Source organism: Mus musculus, chromosome 4, assembly GCF_000001635.26.
Source record: "Mus musculus strain C57BL/6J chromosome 4, GRCm38.p6 C57BL/6J".
NCBI classification, from domain to species: domain Eukaryota; kingdom Metazoa; phylum Chordata; class Mammalia; order Rodentia; family Muridae; genus Mus; species Mus musculus.
This window is the reverse complement of record NC_000070.6, coordinates 140,060,158-140,080,824: the sequence shown is the minus strand read 5'-3', so window position 1 is coordinate 140,080,824 and position 20,667 is coordinate 140,060,158. Positions and strand designations below refer to the sequence as shown.

The following is a 20,667-nucleotide window of genomic DNA, read 5'->3' as shown; positions in this document are numbered from 1 at the left end:
GGGGTGGGTGTTTGTATTTGTGTGGGTGTGTTTGTATTCATGTGTGTGTGTGTGTGTGTGTGTGTGTATGTGTAGCTGCATCTTTGGGTAGGGTGCATATGATGCCAGAGATCTAACTGTCCACACTGACAGGGTCTTTCAATAGCTTGGTGTATTCGCCAGGGTTCTCTAGAGTCACAGAACTTATGGATAGACTCTCTATAGTAAGGAAATTTGTTATGATAACTTACAGTCTGTAGTCCAATTCCCCAACAATGGTCAGCTGTGAATGGGAAATCCAAGGATCTAGTAGTTGCTCAGTGCCACAAGGCTAGTAGATCTCAACCGATGTGCTGGCAAGTCAATGCAAGCAGGAGAAGAAGAGCAGATCTTCCTTCTTCCCATGTCCTCCTGTAGGCCTCCAGCAGAAGGTGTGGCCCAGATTAAAGGGTGTGTGCCACCATGCCTGGATCTGGGACTTGTTTTGTCCCAGGCTGACCTTGAACTCAGAGCTCTCCTTGCCTCAGTCTCCTGGGATTCATAGACCCTATGCTTCAAGATCTCCATGCCAAGATCCAGGTCAGAACCTTGTATCTCCCAGCCTCAAGATCTGGATCACAGGTGAGCATTCTAATTCTGGATTGTAGTTCATTCCAGATGTAGTCAAGTTGATAACCAGGAATAGCCACTACACCTAGGTTTCAGTGACTAAGTTAGTCTGGCTGGCAAGCCAGCCCCAGGGATCTGTCTCGGTCTCCCCAGCCCTGGGATTGCAAAGGCACCCCCAGCAGCCTCAGCTTTTATTTTAACATGGGAGAGATTTCGTTTTATTTTTGGGCTTCAAGATCACGGGGAGGGGTGTGTGGGGTGGAGCAAGGTCCAGATAACCTGTAGCCTCAGCCCCCTGAACAGCTGTGACTATAGGCATGTTACTACTTACTAAGGACAACTTTGTTGGGGGGGGGGTCTTTTTTGTTTTCCTTGCTACTTTGTTTCAAAAAAAATCTTCAGTGTCTGGGGTGGAGAGAGAGAGCCTTCCCTTTACTCCTGCAGGGCAATGGCTAGAGAGAGGGCTGCCACTCCCAGTTCGAACAGATGCTTTGCCTTTCTGAAGGGGTTGGGGCAGAAAGTGGGCCCAACCTCACCAGCCAAGAACACCACATCAACTGGGTCACAGAATCCTGTCTCATGGAGACTTCTGCTCACAGCAACCATTGCCACAGGGCTCTGAGTGCCACTATGCATCCGTCCCTATAGGAGCGCTACCTGGCACGGTTTATCAGGTCGCCCTTCCTCAAGCACCTGCAGGGAGTGTTCATGCCAGGCCCTGTAGCTGGGCCCATCCTCTCTTCATCTGCTGCTGGCCAGTGTCACACCCCTCTCCTTAGTATTCTTGCCTGTTAAATGGGAGGTGGCCAGCCACTCTGGCATGCTGGACCTGAGGACTCTCTGCTGAAACCGGGCAAGTCAGGGACACCCCTCCTGCCACCCCACACAGACCCAGGACTTAGATGGTCACACCGGTTAGATAAGCAGGCTGTACTAGGCAGTCTGGGAAGGGAAGAACAAAACTATTTACATTCCGTGTCTGTGGGGGAGGTGCCTTTGCTCAAGGGACAGGCACTGTGTGTGGAGGCCAGAGGTCAGTCTCAAGGACTGTTCCTTAATGTCACCTATATTGTGTTTTGAGAGGGGCCTTTATGGAGTGCGTCCATTAGCTTAGAATCCTCTTGTCTCTGCCTCCTTCATGCTGGGATTACAAGTACTCCTCACCATGGCAAGTGCTCCCGCATCATGGCAAGTGCTCCCCACCATGGCAAGTGCTCCCCACCATGCAAGCCATTTTCACATGGATTCTGGGTTCTGGATTCTGGAACTTGAACTTAGGTTCTTGCAAGGCAAAAAACACTGAGATGTCTTCTCAACTCCAGGGACAGCCTCTTCCTTCATCTGCCCCTCCCCCCATGTCACCTTTGTGAATCCACCCTTCTCCAGCGGGCTTTTGCAAAGGGCTTTCTGAAAGAGAAAATTGAGGTGCGTCACAAGAGGTGTGTGTAGGTGTAAGGCCGTCGCCATTTTTAATTCTAGACTGTTCTGTCCTGTCTTCTGGGAGTTCAACTTCCCTCTTTGTTACCAAGTGGCTCAGGGATGTGCCCACACAGTGCTTGAGGGTGACTCAAGTATCACCACTGCAGGTGACTTTCATCAAGTCAGATGACACATGCTGCCCTTGGCCTGGGTCCAGAGTCTGTGTTTCTTCTAGACTAGGCTTGACTCTAAGTCCATCTCTAGGGGGAATGAAAGTCAGGGAGGCATTGAAGCTAGCAGAAGTGGCTAGGAACAGAGAGGCTCCAGAGAGCAGGATAGAGGCTGTCGTGAATGTGTGTGTGTGTATGCGTGTGTGAGTGTGTGAATGTTTGTGTGTGTGATTAGCTTTCTGACAGCCCCCGTGGTTGAGGGGAACCCTGAAGGGCTGTGACATCTGTCCTTTAATTCTGTCCATTGGCACCTGCTATGGTCCAAGCATATGCAAGTTCTACCTTCCGGTTTGGGGGTTGGAGAAGCCCCCACCTGGAACCACCTAGCCTGTTTTATGGGCAAATTTCAACAGAAGGAAAGTCCCAGATCACAGGGAGAACCAAGAACAGGAGACCCCAGGTATGTGCACTGGCCAGCTGTAGCCTCAGCTCCCCACCCCCACCCCCTGCAGAGCCTGTGAGATGCCTTGGCCCACCTTTGGCTGGCAGGCTCCCAGGGGGATTTCTGTGCTTGCCTAAGGTTGATCAATGTATCCAGCACCAAGCGGGGTCTTCCACTGAGGAGCCCACCCCCAGCCAAGTTGTCAGTATCCTTTCCTGTTGTCCCCAGATACCTCCCGGGGGCCCAATTCTCCCACCAGTAACTAGTCTGTCTCCCAGGCTTGGGACATTGAAAGGGACTATGAGGGAGGTTGCCTCTAAGCGGAAGATAGAAGGCTAGGAAGACAGCTAGGGACAGGGAACAGCTGGGGCTGGCTGAGCAAGTGCACATCTGGACGACTGGCCCATATTAAATTATTCCCAGTCCCGGGCCAAACTCTTCCAATTGCACAGGCACAAACACGAGACGAGACACAGGGCAGGAACCGCACTTCACCTTTAGCTTTCCTACAAGGAGTAAGCAGCTCTTATTAGCAAATGTCCAACAGCACCCAAGGCTGCCAGAGACTTTACGGCCATTTTTATTAGCTCTGCCAAGGCAAAGCAAGCATCAGCACCAGTGGGCATGACTCTGAACTGAGAGGGAAACAGGTGTTTGAGGGAGACACGGGGGGCTGCAGAGGAGGCAGCAGAGCAGCCATTGGAGGCAGCCCGGTGGCTTCAAGAGCTGGACAAACTTCATAACCCCACACTTGGTCTCTTTCCAGCAGGGGTGAGGGACAGCTGAGCCCAGCAGGCTCTCAGCTCATAAGATTGCAGGGGGTGTGTTTAACCTACTTGCAAGAAAGAACTCTTCCCAGCCCCTCAGAGGCTTGGTTTCCATGCAAACAATGCTGTCCAAATGAAAAGGTACTTTCATCTCTTCATTAAAGTGCGGCCTCAGAGGACCCATTGCTACCTGAATCCGCACTCTTAGCCCGCAACGAGGTGCCTCGAGTGTATAAATGAAGACGTTTGAATTACAAAATGCCGTTTAAATAGAGTGCATTATACAAGTTTGGTCCTGAAGAGTCTCCTCATTTGATTGCTGGATTTTGGCACGAGACATGAGGCCACACGCCATTTTCTTCCCTCCATCTGTTCCCTCCTTCCTCCTTTTTGGGCCTGAGCCAGATCTGAGCTTGCAGCTACACTGGACTTGATCCTTACAAAGGAAGCCTGGAGTGGGCTGCAAGTGTGGGGAGGGATGGGTTGCATCCCCACGGTTAGGAGATCACCATGGCAGCAGGATGCAGGTGGAGCAGACTGGATGGGCTGGGGAAGGGGGGTGGAGGGAAGAGAGGAGAACAGAAAAGAGAGGTCCTGTTCGAAGGAGAGGCCCATGATGGAAGGAAGGAAGAAGTCTGTCTGTCCCTGAATGTATGTACCCTACCAATGCAAGGAATGGGGAAGAGGGGACCAGAGGAACCGGCTTGCATCTCAGTGACAAACCACTCCCTACCACTTTCCCAATCTGTTTTGTCTGGTTGGTACTGCTGTATCGGGGCCTGAAAAGTTTATACTCCACCACTAGGGTTCACCCACGGCCCAGGAGCCTTTCCACCCATGCTGCACCCCTGCTGCCTGCTGGATTTGGAGTTCTGGTGTAAAGCTCACTGCCAATGAGCACCTTAGCTAGGGAAGCAGGTTGGATGCCCAGGACAGGTGTGCAGAAGAGATGCTTTTAGGAGGCTCACGAGTGGCCTACGTAGAACGGCAGAGCTCAATCAGAGGAGCTGGCTCAGCAGGTAAAGGCATGATAGTACACATCTCCACGTACGCATGCGCTCGTCTGAGCTCAACCCCTGGGAAAAGAGAAATGACTCCACAATGTTGTCCCCTAGCCACCAATACATGCCACAAATCACACGCCTATATGTGTACATCCACTCACACCCAAAATAATACACTTTGAACATAATTAAATCTGAGAGGATTGGGAAACTGACTCACCAGGTAAAGGTGTTTGCTGCCGAGCTGGACAACCCGAATCTGACTCCCAGAACCTACTTACGGTGAAAGAAAACTGACCCCCACTGCTTGTCATCTGACCTCTACACGTGTGTCACGCCATGTCTATGCTTATGCACACCAATGCACATACAATAAATAAATAAATGTGATGACATTTTTAAACACAAAAAATAAAGGCCAAAAAGGCACTGAGGCGAGGGAAGGGGTACTTATCGGAGCCCTTTAGAGCAGTGGTTCTCAACCTGTGGGTCGCGACCCCTTCGGGGAGTTGAACAACCCATTTGCGGGGGTGGCATATCAGAATCAGATATTGTGAGCATCAAATATTTACATTACAATTCATAACAGTAGCAAAATTACAGTTATGAAGTAGCAACAAAAATAATTTTATGGGTGGAGGTTTCCACAATGTGAGGAACTGTGTTAAAGGGTGGCAGTGTTAGGAAGGTTGAGCACACCCAGCCATGTTGTCCCTCTGTGAGCACACAGGAGAAACGAAAGCAGATACCCATGGATGCATTGCGGCTGCCTGGCTAATGGTGAGAGCCTAAAGCAACACAAGCGACCATCAGTGGTCAGACAGATAAAGATGCCCACATGGCGGGATAACACTCACAGCCAGATCCACACAATGGCTCGTGGTCTGGTGGTATGGACAAAGGAATGGCAAGGTAGTGACAAAAAATGGGGCTCTGCGTTAAAGGCTCCAACCCCAAACTGGTGCTACACCAAGTTAAAAGATTTTAAAAAAAAAATATATATGTATGTGGGTGGAGGGAGACAGAGATAGAGTGTCACGGAGAGATAGAGCAAGTGTGTGTGTGTGTGTGTGTGTGTGTGTGTGTGTGTGTGTGTGTGTGTGTGTGTGCGCACGCGTGCCCTCCACAGCACATGTATGTAGGCCAAAGAGCATCTTTCAGAGGTAGTGGAATCTCTTCTTCTACCACACTGAATCAGTACTTTCCTTCTTGTGGTCCCTGCCCCTGTGCTAGCTGACCCACAGCTTCCCAGTGACTCTCCTGTCTCCACCTCTCCTCTCACCACAGGGATTAGATGCATTCTACTGTATCCAGCTAGCACTTCATGTGGGGTTTGGGAATCAAACTCAGAAAGCACTTTAATCTACTAAACCATCTCCCCAACCCAGTGGATGAGCTTTAAGAGGTGGGTCCCGGTGAGCAGTCTTTAAGTTATTTACGGTATATCCTTAAAGGGGAGAACAAGACCTGCCTCTTCCTCACTTATCGTTTCTGGGTTATTCTGCTTCTCCTTGCCACCCACATTCTGTCACAGGCCTGAGAGAGCAGGGCCAAACTCTACCACCTGAAATTTCTGAAACAATGAGTCCAGAAGAGCCCTACTTTTGTTTAAGGTGATTGACTCAGGTATTTTGTTACAGCAGCAAAACTAACACAGAAAAGCAACAAGGTTGCATGCCCCATAAGATACAATTTAGAAGGCTGGAGAGATGCCTCAGAAGTTAAGAGCACTGACTGCTCTTCCAGAGGTCCTGAGTTCAATGCCTAGCAACCACATGGTGGCTCACAACCATCTGTAATAGGATCTGATGCCATTTTCTGGTGTGTCTGAAAATAGCGACAGTGGATTTACATACATAAAATAAATAAATAAATCCTTTTAAAAAAAAGATACAATTTAGAGATTGCAGATCCTTGGCAATGTGTTTCCTAGGGATAGGTGTGGATAGTACGGCCATAGGGCTAGATAAGGAATCTCTGGCTTGTTTGTTTGTTTGTTTGTTTGTTTGTTTGTTTATATAAGGTCTCTGTCTGCATGAATGCCTGCATGCCAGAGAGGGTATCAGATCCTCTTATACATGGTTGCAAGATGCCATGTGGTTGCTAGGACCTGAACCCAGGACCTATGGAAGAGCAACCAGTGCTCTTAACCATGGCGCCATCTCTCCAGCCCCAAATCTGTGGTCTTGTAAGCATGGGGGAGTGGACTGCAAAAATAATGACGAAGCTTCAGGGCAGGCAATGCGTGGGATCACTACGTTGATGGTGGCCATAGTTTCAACATGCTGGAACCTGTTAAATACGCCTGCCGTGTAGTTCAGCAGTTACACTTCAAGAACGCTTAGGACAAAACTTAAAACCAGCAAGCACTGGGGAAGCGGCTCAGTTGGTGAAACACTTGCTGTGTAATTGTGAGGACCTGAGATTGAACCTGACACCCATGTAGAAAGCCAGGCACGAAAACACATGCTTTCATACACACACACCTGTTTGCATGTGCAGTCACATGCATGTGAACACACCACCACATGTACACACACACACACACACACACACACACACACACATACACACACACACAAATGAGCAATAAAAATAAATGCAGAAGAAAGGGAAGATAGAGAGATGACTTGGTGGTTAAGAGCACACGCTCCTCTTCCGGAGCACCCAAGTCCGATTCCCGGTACCATATTAGATGGCTCACAAACACCTGTATCTCTAGCTGGGGACATCTGCTGCCTCTGGCATCCTTGGGCACCTCCAGCCCTGTGCACAGACACATCCACATAATTAAAGATAAGAAATAATAATGTAGCAAAATTTAAAGTGTAGAAAACCCCTGCAGAATGGTGAGACTCTTGGGCTACATGCTACACAACGGTAAAACTAACCTAGCAAAATACAAAACCCCCGAAGGTGACAAGGTGGGACTGGTTGTTTTTTATTATTATTATTGTTATTGTTATTATTATTATTATATTTAGGATGACCTTGCTCCTGAGGCAGGTTCATTACTGTCCAGCTCAATTCCTCTGAGAAGGAGGGAGGTGTCTACGCAGACAGGTCAGAAAAACAAGTCCCCAGTGTCTCCATTCACGCGTGCGTCTGGCTGGCTGCTGGCTAGAGACTAAGCATTGAAAACAGCATGAGGCAGTGGCTTAATAATTTGTCTTAAAATTTTAATCAATTAATGGCATAGGAGAAAGTAGGGCAAGCGCTGAGAGCTTGCCAGGCTCAGTTCTCTGGGTGTTTGTGCATTCCTTCATGGGGTCTCTTTAAAGATCCACCGCTGGCTTTCCCCGTTCCCCAGCAAGGCCACAGGGTCGAACCCTGCATCCTTTCCCTGGTCAGGTTCCTAAATCCACTGCCCAGTTTCCGGAAGAAGCTGAGGCTCTCTTCCCCAGGGCAAATCAAAGCCAGAACAGGAACGATGAGCAGAGGGGCTGACAGGTGATGCCCCGGACGCCCTGAAAGCTTAAGGAGAATTTAGAGAAACACAAAGTCATTGTTTTTCCAGCAGGGAGGGAGCTTATGGCTCTTGTTACCCAGGGAGGTGACAGGCTCAGCTCAGGAAGGAATGAGGGGCAAACGCAGACCACAGTTGGGTAGGGAGTGCGTCTGCCTCCTTACCTGCTGCCTCTGACTCTGAGTTCACACTAGGGCACCTACCTGCTCACATCATGATGAGGGTCATGCTACATCTTGTCTGTGTGCCTCAGTTTTCTCATCTGTGGAACAGGAGGTCACAGCCCTACAGTGAGCTTCAGTGAACCGGGGGGTGGGGGAGGGGGAGCGGGATGCTCGTCACGAAGTCTCCACTGTGGACCTGCAAAGACCAGCAGCTCTAGAGCTAAAATTCCATGTGGTATGATTGCTACACCCAATCTTCAGGTTGGAAAATCGAGGCCCTGGGAGGCCAAACAGACTCAGCAGATAACACAAGCTGGTCAGGTTCACAAGAGACCCTGGTTCTTAGCGCTTTCGGCTGACCTGACCTCCCAGATATTCAGGAACACTTAGATAGTGGCCAAGAAGTTTCCAGAGAACCTCTGGGCTGGGAGGGAATGTGGGTGAATGGTGAGACAGGAGAGGAAAGAGCTGTGTCTGTCTACACAGAGGATGAGCAGTCAGGGCAGCCTTCCTGGCAGAGGCAGCTCGAGAGCTCTATGTACCCCCAGGATCTATGTCACTGGGCACTCATGCTGGCCCAGTACTAAGTGGTGTCCTCAGATGAGCCCTGGCGCTCTTCCCAATAGTTTTGAGAGTGGTGTGACAGATGGGGAAACTGAGCCTGAGAGAAGTCACATGATTTCCTAAGAGATACAAGGCAGGACTAGGGCTGAGCTGGGAATCACATAGTAATCCAACAGCCTGTTTTAACCTGCATGCTTTTTAACCACTCCAGTGCACTGCTGGGGTCAGGGGTGGTGGCTAGAGACTTTCCACAGGGACAGGGAAGAGAAAGATACTCCAGTAGAGAGTATCTGAGTATCTACACCCCACCGCAAGGCTCAACCTTGCAGGACACACAAAAGGTTTAAATGCTGGGGCATGTAGTTGTTCTAGATACCAGAACATGCTGTAGGCATAGATCAGGGCACACAGTAGGTCCAAAGTCCAGGACACATCGTGGACCTGAATGTCAAGGCATTCAGTTGATCCAAATATCAGAGCACAGAGTAGGCTGATATGCTAAGGCACACAGTAGGTCTAGATGTAGTTCACACAGTAGGCCTAGATGAGGGTCACACTGTAGGTCTAAATCTGTGTGCAGATGTGGCCCTTGGGCCCCCCCGCACTCTGTGAAAGCCACAGTGTCCAGCCCTTATCCTCACCTGGATGAGGCTCAGGCCAACAGGCAAAGGCAACGTTTCTGCTGCTCCTGTTCCCAGCTTTTCAAAAACACAATTACTCGCCCTTCAGAGACGCCGTCAGTGTTGGTAAACTCCAGCCACTAAACCGCATTGCCCCTATCTGTGCGCAAACGCTGCAGTTATTAATAGTTTATCGATCTGATCTAAGGCCATTGCTGATGAGAGCGGCCTCCTCCCCACCCCCACGGCCCCCTGTTGCCTGTGAAGGCCTTCTATCCGGCTTGCAGATCAATGCCAGTCAGTGCTGGGGGCGGGGTGGGCTCTGGGCCACTTAATCCACTTTCTGAGGACAAGAGTGGAAGCAAGATCTCAGGGTTCGATGAAGGAGAGGAGGCGGTTAGGCCTGGATCAGAGCGGTGACCTGGCAGCTTTGGATCGGAGATGAGAGCCAGACGGAGCAGGGGACAAGGCTGCGGCGTCCATCCAGATCCAGATGAAAGCCGAGATAGGAGAAAGGCAGCGAGGGGTGCACAGGACGCTCTTATCTTGGCGACTTTCCCGTGATGTAAGATTATCCAAAGTAAAAATGTTATCTTACAAAGCAGAAACAAGGTGTCTGCAGGAAGAAAGAGCCAGAACAGAGCGGCCTTGACTAGAGGAAAGGAAGGGGGTGGAGATGAGGGGGCCAAGGACGCTCTGTGAACAAATCCTGGTCATTTTGTGTTTTTCTCCCAAAAGCTGAGGCAGCTTTTCAAGGGGTTTAGGCTGGCGAGGACCTGGTTTGGATTCTTCATGGAAGGGATATTAAAAGGTACAGAAACCCCACTTAAATCCTGAGCTTGGCTTCAGGTGAGAATGTGAGAGTGTGAAGAGGTGGACACCCAAGACCTGGCCACTCACTGCCTAGGACCGTGGAACAAGAGCTATCAAGCATGCTCGGGGTGAGCAATGTGGGTTAATAGCCCAGCCAGGCCGGGCATGAAACCTGGAGCCCAGCAAGGGCCACCAGGCCCAGCCATAGGAATAGACCCAGATAGCAGCTGTCTTTTCTTAAAGGCACCAAGCCGCACATCCACCGGGCTGTCTTCCACACCACCTGTGAGATGTCGCCCACACAACATACTGCTTATGTTCCCGTTCCTTGAGCATGTCATCAAGCAGAATGATTCCAGAACGTGTCCCCAGTGCTGGGATCACATAAACACATCTGCATAGACGTGCCCATTGGGTGGTCACCTGCACGCCTCTGCTTCTGCGTCAGCTGTGCCCCTTGCTGTCTGGCGACATCACCCAGGAGCCTCTGGCTACACCCATCCCCGGAGCCTGTTTCTTTACACGCCCCCTGCACCTGTCTCCCTCGAAAGTCACTTAAGCAGGTCGACTGCATAATAGACACCTGTGAGGATAGCAGAAACATGTCACTTAAGGTGGCTGTCACTCAGCTACCTTGCGCAGCAAGCACATTGCTGCCTTCAATCTAGCTGTGTTACAAAGAAACTCATTCCCAGGGGAGACAGGTTCCCTGCTGTTGCCACTGTCAAGGCACTTTCTTCTGGGAGCAGGCGGGGGGGGGGGGTGGTGGTGGGAGGATTGGCATCCCCCCCCAAAGGGGAGCTCCCCACACTTGAGTCCTTCCTGACAGCGAGGAGAGCAGATGGCAACCTCTGTGCAGTCTATGGAAATAAGGGTGTTGTTTATGCTAATGAGTGCTGGGTGCTGTGCTAGGGAGGGGCTGCAGGGGAGCTGGCTCAGCTCAAAGTGACAACCGCTTAGAAAGAGGCTGGGAGCCCAGGGGGGCGGAGGGGGGGGGAGTGGTGAGCAGAACGTGGGTGGGGCCAGGGTGGGGCGGGGCTGCTCACTAAGTGACTTACAGGCAAAAGAAGCTGAGACAGGTTGGAGTCTGAGATTAGATGGCTCATCGCATAGAAGCGGAAAAGAAGCTTGGTGCAGGCAGATGGGGAGGAGGGATGACTGGCTTGCACCGGCTTGCACGGAAGGGGCCTCCCAGCTCAGGGGCCACCCAGGAAGAGCTGACACTGGTCTCTCCATTCCCCATGATCTGGGCCATGAACAATATGGGTGTCTCCCCTGGTTTCCTGCCTACTTTGGGAATGTGAAGATCAATACCGACACAGGGTTTCTGGAAACAGACCAGTATAGGCTGGGAATTGATGAAATTTGAATTTGACCAGCTTAGCGCCAAGCTGGGGTTCCTGCTGGTCAAAGCACCTGGATACCCCTTGGCAAGAATTCTCTCCTCTCAGGGCATCACGGGATGAGGGCCACCCATGACCTCTGGGCAGGTGCATGCAAGAAAGACTCTGGAGTGCTTACTGGCATCCATCTTCGCTGAGAACTCGGGCTGCGTCTGTCTCCATTTTTTTTTAAATAAGAAAGTGGGTGTTCAAAGATATGACTTCCCCGAAGTCATGGGTTCCAAACTAGGGGGGAGGGGGACAGGGGAGCATAATTTGAGCTCAGTTCTCAGGAGTCTTTGCAGCCTAGATGGCAGAAAGAGCTGTCACAATTGTGACTGTACCCTCCGGGAGAAATAATGGCATACCAACTCATTCTAGTCTGACCTGACCCTGTAGAAAGATCTAGATCAGAAGTTATCAGACTACATTTTGTTTACCCACAGCTTGAGAACTGGGCGTGTCTTGGTGGTTTTAAATGGTTGGAGGAGGAAAAAGAAAGGCATGAGTGTATTCTGTGCCGTGAACATTCTGAGCAGCACAAAACTTGACAATTACAAATAAAGTTTCGTTGGAACACCAGCACACTGATCGGTTGGCAGACTCTCTTTAACTGTGTGTGTCCTAGGAGGAAACAGTGAGCTGCCTTAAGTGAGACCATCCTTAAGACTTTTTGGATTAGTTTTTAAATTGTGTATGTATGAGTGTATGGACCCCATATGTGTGCAGTACCAGGAGTGGCCAGAAGAGGGTGTCAGTTGCCCTAGAACTAAAGTTACAGACAGCTATGAGCCACCCACCACGTGGGTGCCGGGAATCAAGTGTGGCTAACTGCTGATCTATTTCTCCTCATCCCCAAGGTTGTCTGTCTGAATTTTGTCTATTTGTATCTGTGTCTGGGATGGGTATGCACATGAGTGCAGGTGCTCACAGGGACAGAGATGTCGCGCCCCCACCCCCACCCCCGGAGCTGGAGTGACAGGCTGTTTTGAACCACTCAGTGTAGATGCTAAGCACCAAACTCAGATCCTCTTTAAAAGTTCAGAATCATCTCTCCAGCCCCAAGACCAGCCTTAAAGGGGAACAAAGCCTGAGATGTCTGCCTTGAACTTTTCCAACGAAAACACAAGAGAGAATCTTGAGGGGACCTCAGAGGGCAGAGCTGTCACCTCCTAGCCCCACCTCTGCTGAGCATGGGTGTGTAGCATTGGTGAGCTTCCCTGTGTCCACTAGGCTGGGGATTCCTCAAGGACAGGAATGCAATTCTGTTTCTGGGCATAAGGTATCCCCTTGGCACTATGGAAGGCAGGACTCTTAAGGTCCCACAGTGGTGTTTTAGCTGTACAGGGTGGGGCAGTCATGACTACCTCGTGCCTCAGTTTCCCTGTTTATGGAAGATAATGGCCCATCCCTGCATTTTGGATGTGGTAGTTTGCATAGGAATGCCCACTCCCCCCCCCAATAGGTTTATATATTTAAATGCTTGGTCCCCAGTTGGTGGAACTATTTGGGAAGGATTAGGAGGTGTGGCCTTGTTGGAGGAGATGTGTCACTAGGGTTGGGCTTTGAGGTTTCAAAAGCCCATGGCAGACCCAGTCTCCCTCTCTGTCCCTGCCTCCTGCCTTCAGGTCGGGGTATAAGTAACTTCTGCTCCAGCTTCATGATAGTCACAGACTAACTCTCTGAAACTGGAAGCAAGCTCCCAACTGAGCGCTCTCTTCTATAAGTCGCCTTGGTCGTGGTGTCTCTTCACAGCAATAGAACAGTAGGTAAGACAATGGTGGTTATGAGGAATGAGTCGGGCCAGGCCTCACGCTGGTGGCAGCTAAACCCAGCCGCTCTAAACCTGTATCACCCGCAGGGTTATGAGAGTAACACATGACCGGCCTGGCATTTGAGGTGCTGCTCTTGGGCACAGCTTTGGCTCAGGCTGAACATACACACGCTGTCCGTACCCTGTCCCGAGCCTCAGCACCAGGCTCAGAGCCTGAATACAGTGGGGTGATGCACAAATGCCGTCCTTCCTCCCAGGCTAGACCACAGGCGTGCAATGTCTTTGCAGAGCAGATGAGTGAAGTCTGGACAGGTTTGTAGAGGGGTTGTCCTCCTGGAACACTGCCCACTCAACTCCCACAATACCAGCCTCACCCCTTCATCTGCTTCTCTGCAGGCTGCCCGAGGTCCGGATCTCAGACAATGGTCCCTATGAGTGCCACGTGGGTATCTACGACCGAGCCACGAGGGAGAAGGTGGTCCTCGCCTCAGGCAACATCTTCCTCAATGTCATGGGTGAGTCAGAATCTCAGGAAGAAGAGATGAGGGTGTGTCCATGCACTCGCAACAGGCAGTCCTGAGACACCTTGTTAAATCCCTGTGGTATATGTCCAGAACCATCTACTGCCCTTGCCTGGGAGGAGGAAAAGGGCAGACGGTGGCAAGCTGTGATTGTGGAACCTGGCCCAAGCGGCCGCTTGTTAGGGACTCATTCTCGTCCCACCCAATCCCATGCTGTAAGGACCCCAAGTCTGCTTTATCCTGACTCTCATGGGCTAGGTATGTGAAGGGCTGCTTGTTGGTCGGACTCAACGAGTCACAGAAGGAAGAATGACCTGTTTCCAGGGACAGCAGGCTACCACAGCCCTGAGCTTTTTTCACAGAAGATGGGCGAGGGATGTCAGTCTCTAGAGCCACCCAGGTATAGGCCCTGTGGAGTGGCAGGGCTAGAGGAGGGAGGCCCCGAGCCTGTGTGCTACTGCAGCTCTTTCCCCAGGCTGAGGCCAAGGCTGTATCAGGAGAAGCCCCAAGGAGCAAGTGCCATGAGAATCCTCCACTGGGGCTGATTGCCGCAGCCTCCAGGGAGGGGACCTTGTGCCTCAGCTGTGACACACTCCAGAGACGCCCTCCGTTTTCCTCCCAGGGCATTTTCTGGGAGTATTGAAAAGTCTAGGAGGTTAAAGAACATTCTGGGCTGAGTATGGTGGCCTCCTGGGTTCTCGCTCTGGCTCTGTACCTCCGTGTATGCATCTGTGACATGGGATGGCAATACTAGTATCTGTCCAGTTGATTCCAGTCATTGTCTGAATCGACCCTCACCCAGCATCCGTTTCCCCGCTGGAGATGCAAAGGCCTTGCTCTGAGTAGCCCCGGGAAGTTCCACCAGCATGATGCTCTTGCGACATTCTGTTGCCAGTCCTCTGGAGGAATGCTCGGGTTTGGCCTTGACCCAGCCTCTGTTTTTCCTATCAAATAATATTTGTCAGGGCAACAAAGCCTGCTATACTCCGGCAATCGATGAGAGCACAAAGGCCCTGCGGAAAGTCCTCGATCTGGGGAAACTGAAAACCTCCAAAGGTTGCAGATCTTGGGAGCAACATTGATTCCACCACGGTAGCCTGGGGAGGAGATGGCTTCGCTGCACAGACAGGCCAGCTCCTCTGACAGAGCATGCGCAGTGCTCAGCCCCCCCGCAACGGCTACCCCAGGGAAGAGACGCAGCTCAGCCCACACTATCCAGGGTCTCCCAGTCCAAGGAGAGATCCAGGCCCCGTTAATTACTCGTCAAATGTTTGTGGAGCATCTAGGGCACCTTCTCAGGGTCCAGAAGAAGGGACAAACTTTGAATTTCCTGTCCTTGGTGAGTTTGCCGTATAGGGTGTGAGCCAGGCCAGCCAGGCGAGCCAGGCATATGGCGCATGCGCAGATGAAGCAGTAAGCTGTCAGGTGACTATCCCAGATGCTCCGAGGAGGACCGTAGAGTAGAACCATGGATAAAGAGGATCTGCAAAGGGAGGCCATGCTAACTAGGAAGGCGGGAGGCAGAGGAGGCCAAGTCCCTCTGGGGCCACAGGGTGCTTAGCTAGGTCCTTGTACATGTCCACACATTGTGGTGCTCTCGCCTCACGGCTAAACAGGAAGGAAGGACTGTCCTGAACCCTGAACCCTGTTTGTTTTTGTTCGGTCTGGAATTTGAGACAGGACCTCATGTAGCTCAGGCTGGCCTCAAACTCACTGTCTAGCCAATGGTCACCTTAAACTTCCAATCCTTCTGCTTCTACCTCCCATGTGCTGGGATTACAGGGGTAGGGTGTGAGCCAGGTCCACCATGCTCAGTTCAGGAGGTACTGGAAACTGAACCCAGGACTTCATGCATGCAAGGCGAGTACTCTACCCACTGAGCCACACACCTGGTCTTATGAGGCATATTGTGTAGACACCTCTCTTGTTTGACCAGTGTTTATGGCTCTCCAGAGCTTTGAGTTATCTGAGGAGGAAAGGTTCTGGAAGCCCAGGGCGCTTCTGGGAGTGGCGTGGGCAATGAGGGCGCGCTACCTACTTGATTTCCCAGCCTCCTCTTTAGAGTCCACCCATCGTTGACGCTGATGTCCACCTGTCTTGCCCTGGAAAAGGAACCAGGGTCTACTGCAGCCTTAAGGAAAGCAGCAGCCACCCACATGCCATGCCAGCTCAGAAAGTCTCCCCTCCAATGATATTTCGCGCCACCCACCCACCATGTCACTATGGCAGTGTCCTGTCCTGTCTTTGTGGTCTTATACCCAGTGACTTGGCAACTGTCAATCAAAATCTGGACGGGTATAATGATGTCATGGCACATGCGTTGTTGACACATGTGTGTTGTGTGTCCTTGGCCTTGTGTGTATACAGAGGCCAAGGGGAGGTTTCAGGTGTCCTCTGTCACCCTCGGCCCAGTGGCAGGGTCTCTTCATGAACTGGAAGCTTGAGTTCTTCAGCCAGACTGGCAGCCAGCAGTCCCCTATCTTCTGAGAGAGCATAGCCAGCTTTTATAGGGAGGGGCGCTAGGATCTGAATTCCAGGCCTGTTGTCTACATGCAGGTTCCCCTAACCACTGAACCACCCGTCCAGCTCAAAGAGGTTTTAGTTTTAGTTGTCCATTTTCTTGTGTGTGAGTGTGTGAGCATGTGTGTGTTTGTGTGTGTACATGTATGTGTGTGTGTGTGTGTACGTGCATATGCGCACGCATGCACTTGCATGTGAGCACATTTGCATGTGTGAAGAGTGCATGCACGTGGACCCCTCCCTGCACATGGATACCAAGCTTGATATTGAGAGTCATCCTCAATTGCCCTTCCACGGAGGCAAGGCCTCTCAATCAAACCCAGAGCTTGCTGATTAGACTAAAGATATAGATATAGACTATAGATAGCCTATCTATCCAGCTTGCTCTAGGGCATTCCAGGAGGGTCACCACACCTACCCACCGGTTACAGAGACTTGGGTGGAGGCAGGATTTGAACTCTGATTCTTACATTTGCACCACAAACCCTTTAACCCCTGAGCCATCCCCTAGCCCTGAGAGGTTTTCTAAATGATACTTGCCTCTAACTCCATGACTTTCTTCAAATATGTCTGGGTCAAAGCCAATTTCCAAAATCACAGGCCCTCATGCTGTACACTTGTACATGTCCCCACCCAGGTTCTTTCTCAGCATCTCAGAGACCCTCCAAGTGAGCAGAGGCTGCTCAATGCCTGGGTCCCCTTTTGTGTCATGAATGTGTGTTTACTAACAGGACAGGACCCTGGACTTGGGAGTATGGAGAGCCTCTGGCGTAGTAAGCTATGTAGCATACAAGGCCCAGGTCACCTCCATCAAAGCCACTGCACACTGTCAGTCCCTCACAGCTGCTCCCAGAGGCTTCTGGGTAGAGATGAAGCTGAGAGAGTGGCTGTAATTTCACGCCTCTCACATCCCGCCATGTGGTAGGGAAGACATTTGGGAGGCCCGTGAGCGACAGCGACACTCAGGGTGTGTGCCACGTGCAGCCATTAAAATGTTTCTATCCAAGCGGCCAACAAATCGGGAGCCAATTTGAGAGCTGTGTGCTGGGCTCTGGGAATACGTTCTGCACAGTCATGGGAGGATGGTGAAGCTGTTTCCTGGAGGTGCAGGTCATGGTAGTGAGCGTGTTAAGAGGCTTGTGTTACAAGCAATTAAACATAATGAGGCCTGGGCTTTTGGCCCCTACCAGAGCTGAAGTCTTCCTCCTGAGTGGCTAGGAGTAGCACCTCAGCCACAGGTCATGGCATCTCGCCTGTGCTGGTCCCAGTTCAGTGCACACACCAAGGCTGATCGCTTGTCCCTACGAGGGCTCTTACTGAGAGTGGTCCTTGTTTTATAGCGCAAGGAACAGAGGCCCTGAGAGTTGAGTGACCTGCCATGTGAGAGACAGAGACTAGGGCTAGGAAGTCCTATACGGCTCATCTTGTCTACAACCAGTAGCCCTGATTCCCTCCAGACTCTCAAGAGAATACACCTACCTTTGATCCAAACACTCAGCATCCTGAGGTGTAGACCGGAGAGGCCTCACTCCAAGCCCAGACAGGAGCATCTGGGGCTGAACTCTCTTAGAGTCAGGCGGGGCTATGTTACCTGGGCAAGGACGAAGGGTTCTGGGGAGGGAGCGGCAGCATCCATGTCACTTTTATTCCGTGTCCTCCTCTCCAACCTCTGCCTAGAACAGCCCTCCCCCTCAGCCCCTCCTGACAGAGCACTGAACTTGTCATCCTGCAGACCGACTGGAGATGACAAACTCCAGCTAAGTTAGTGTCTACTCTGACACGGGTAGAACACACCATCCAACTTCTTTTCCAGTAAAAAATAAAATAAAATAAAAAATTAATAGTTGCCGGGCAGTGGTGGCACACACCTTTAATCCCAGCACTTGGGAGGTAGAGGCAGGCAGATTTCTGAGTTCGAGGCCAGCCTGGTCTACAGAGTGAGTTCCAAGACAGCTGGGACTACACAGAGAAACCCTGTCTCAAAAACACCAAAATAATAATAATAATAATAGTAATATAATACAACTCACTGTATGATTAGCCACAACCTGAACTTTTCTTTTAAAAATTCATCTATTTTTAATTTAAGTGTGCGAATGCTTTGTCTGCGTGTATATCTGTGCATCGTGTGTACAGTGTCTTTAGAAGCCAGAAGAGGGCATCAGATTCCTTAGAAGTGGAATTAGAGATGGTTGCTAGCTGTTGTGTGGCTGCTGGGAACTGAACCTGGGTCCTCTGCAGCAGCAGCCAGTGCTCTTAACCACTGAGCCATCTCTCCAGCCTTGGGAGCTTTTAATCTTCCTGACTCTGTCTCCCGAGTGCTAGAATTACAGGCTACACTATGTCTGGTTTTCTGAGATGCTGAGGAAAGAAAACAGGGCTGGATGCATGGTGGGCAAGACTCCACCAGCTGAGCCCAGAACAATAGATCAGAAAACAAATCTGATGCCCTCAGGTTCCCTCTTCATCCAGTCTTCATTTGGCAAGTAAAGGGCTAGCAAGCATGTCCGACAGTGTGTGTGGCCCTGGGTGGTGATGGATGCCCTCAGTGTGATCTGGAACTTACCCAAACCACTATGAGATGCCCTTTGCAGCTTCTAGATGACATCCTATCGCACGGTCAAAAGAATGGACATGCCTTTGGCACATTCCGGGTACCACCCTGTGCACTGGAATGAGACACACAGAAGTGCCTTGTACTTCAGGTGCAGACGGGAAAGTGGGCTCTGATCCCCTGTGCCACAGGCATACAGTGTGCCCCAAAGTGGTCAGGAACAAGCAGGAAGGTGGGAGTCATTTTGGACAGGGCCCCTTAGAGAAGGTGGCATTCAAAAGACAGTACAATGGCCACTGAGGAGTTCCTTATTCAATAGCCCCTACCCGCAATCCTGCCCTAAGCCGAGAGGCCAGCAGAGAGCAGGACAGAGTCCTCACCTTGGTGACCTGCCTGCCAACAGAGATACCACAGGTTGAGGTGCCCACATGGAAACTGAACCTCCAAAAGTGTGTTCATTCCCCAGGCCTGCATGGAGCTTGTGACTATGAACTGCCAGATGGTGGCCACAGTGACTGGTGGCTGGTGACTGTCACCGCCTTCACCTATCTGTCCCGAGACTCACTCCTCATTCACACACGTTGCTCTCTGCATCACATGGTATTGCTTTCCAGGAGGCCTGTCTACATCTTCTTTCTTTCTTGATTTATTTTTATTTTATTTGGCAATGGGGTCTCATGACACTCCATGCCTTGAAACCAAGGGTGAACTTGAACTTGTGATATTCCTGCATCTACTTCCAGATGGCTGGGTTTACAGACATGTGTCTCCACATCAGGTGTATATAACTCTGGGGGCCCCACCCAGGCTTTCGTGCATGCTGGGCAAGCATTCTCCCGACAGAGCCACAGCCCAGTCTGCTCCCTACACTCCGTTCTTCTGAGGACACAGGTCATTAGATTAAGACGCATCCCGATTCAGTGTGCTATCATCTCAGTCTAATTACATGCATAAGGTCACACTCTCGGGGACTAGGGCTTAGGACTCACCATATGTTTGGGAAAACAATATCAAGCCATGACAGTAACAGAGCAAGGAGGGAGGAGGCCGATTGGGATGTCACCACTCTGTTCCCAGTGACGTGCAGTTAACACACCAGGCTCAGACTGTTCACGTGTTCTCTCGAGGACATTCGGGCACTCAAATAGGTAATCCTGCCGCTTACCCTTTTAAATAGCAAGGTGGTGTCACTTGTCTGGTTTCTCTAGCCAGAAAATAGGGTGCAGGGTTGGGGCAAAGATTTATCCTAGGCCATTACTATTAGTCTTAGTCCTGGTCAGGGTTTTATTGCTGTGAAGAGACACCATGACCACTGGCAACTCTTTTTTTTTTTCCTATTTTTTTTTTTGAGACAGGGTTTCTCTGTATAGCTCTGGCTGTCCTGTAACTCACTTTGTAGACTAGGCTGGCCTCGAACTCAGAAATCTGCCTGCCTCTGCCTCCCGAGTGCTGGGATTAAAGGCATGTGCCACCATGCTCGGCTCCACTGGCAACTCTTATAAAAAGAATGCATTGAACTGTGGCTGCCGAATGGTTCAGAGGTTTAGTCCATTATCATCACAGCAGGAAACACGGCAGCAACTTGGTGCTAGAGACAGAGTTGAGAGTTCTACATCTGCATCTGCATCTGCAGGCATCAGAAAGAGAGAGTGACTCACTGGGCCTGACTTGGGCTTTAGACACCTCAAAGCACACAGCCAATAACATTCTTCCTCTGACAAGGCCACACCTCCTAATCCTTTCAAATAGTGCCACTCCCTGGTGACCATGCAGTCAAATACAGGAGACTAGGGGCACCATTCCTGTGTAAACCACACCACCCACTCTGAAGGCACCTTACCAAGTAATGGGAAGCCGGACAAATAGGCCCTGGTGGTGTCAAGACTTTGCCCTGGGAAG

General features: G+C 50.9%; 1 protein-coding gene and 1 long non-coding RNA gene across 3 annotated transcripts in view; one reads left to right on the top strand and one right to left on the bottom strand.

Annotated features, from left to right (window-relative positions):
* Igsf21 (immunoglobulin superfamily, member 21) overlaps positions 1 to 20,667 on the top strand; it is a 220,132-nt gene that overhangs the window by 166,159 nt on the left and 33,306 nt on the right. For both annotated transcript variants that reach the window (XM_006538799.4, NM_198610.2), the window contains exon 4: positions 13,570 to 13,688. In XM_006538799.4, coding sequence (XP_006538862.1) covers positions 13,570 to 13,688 — 119 coding nt within the window. The remainder of the gene's footprint in view (positions 1 to 13,569; positions 13,689 to 20,667) is intronic.
* Positions 7,557 to 10,668, bottom strand: Gm52685. Its single transcript, XR_003955142.1, has 3 exons — positions 9,226 to 10,668; positions 8,060 to 8,216; positions 7,557 to 7,864 (listed from the first exon to the last, which is right to left on the bottom strand). It is a non-coding gene; the product is annotated as a predicted gene, 52685 (long non-coding RNA).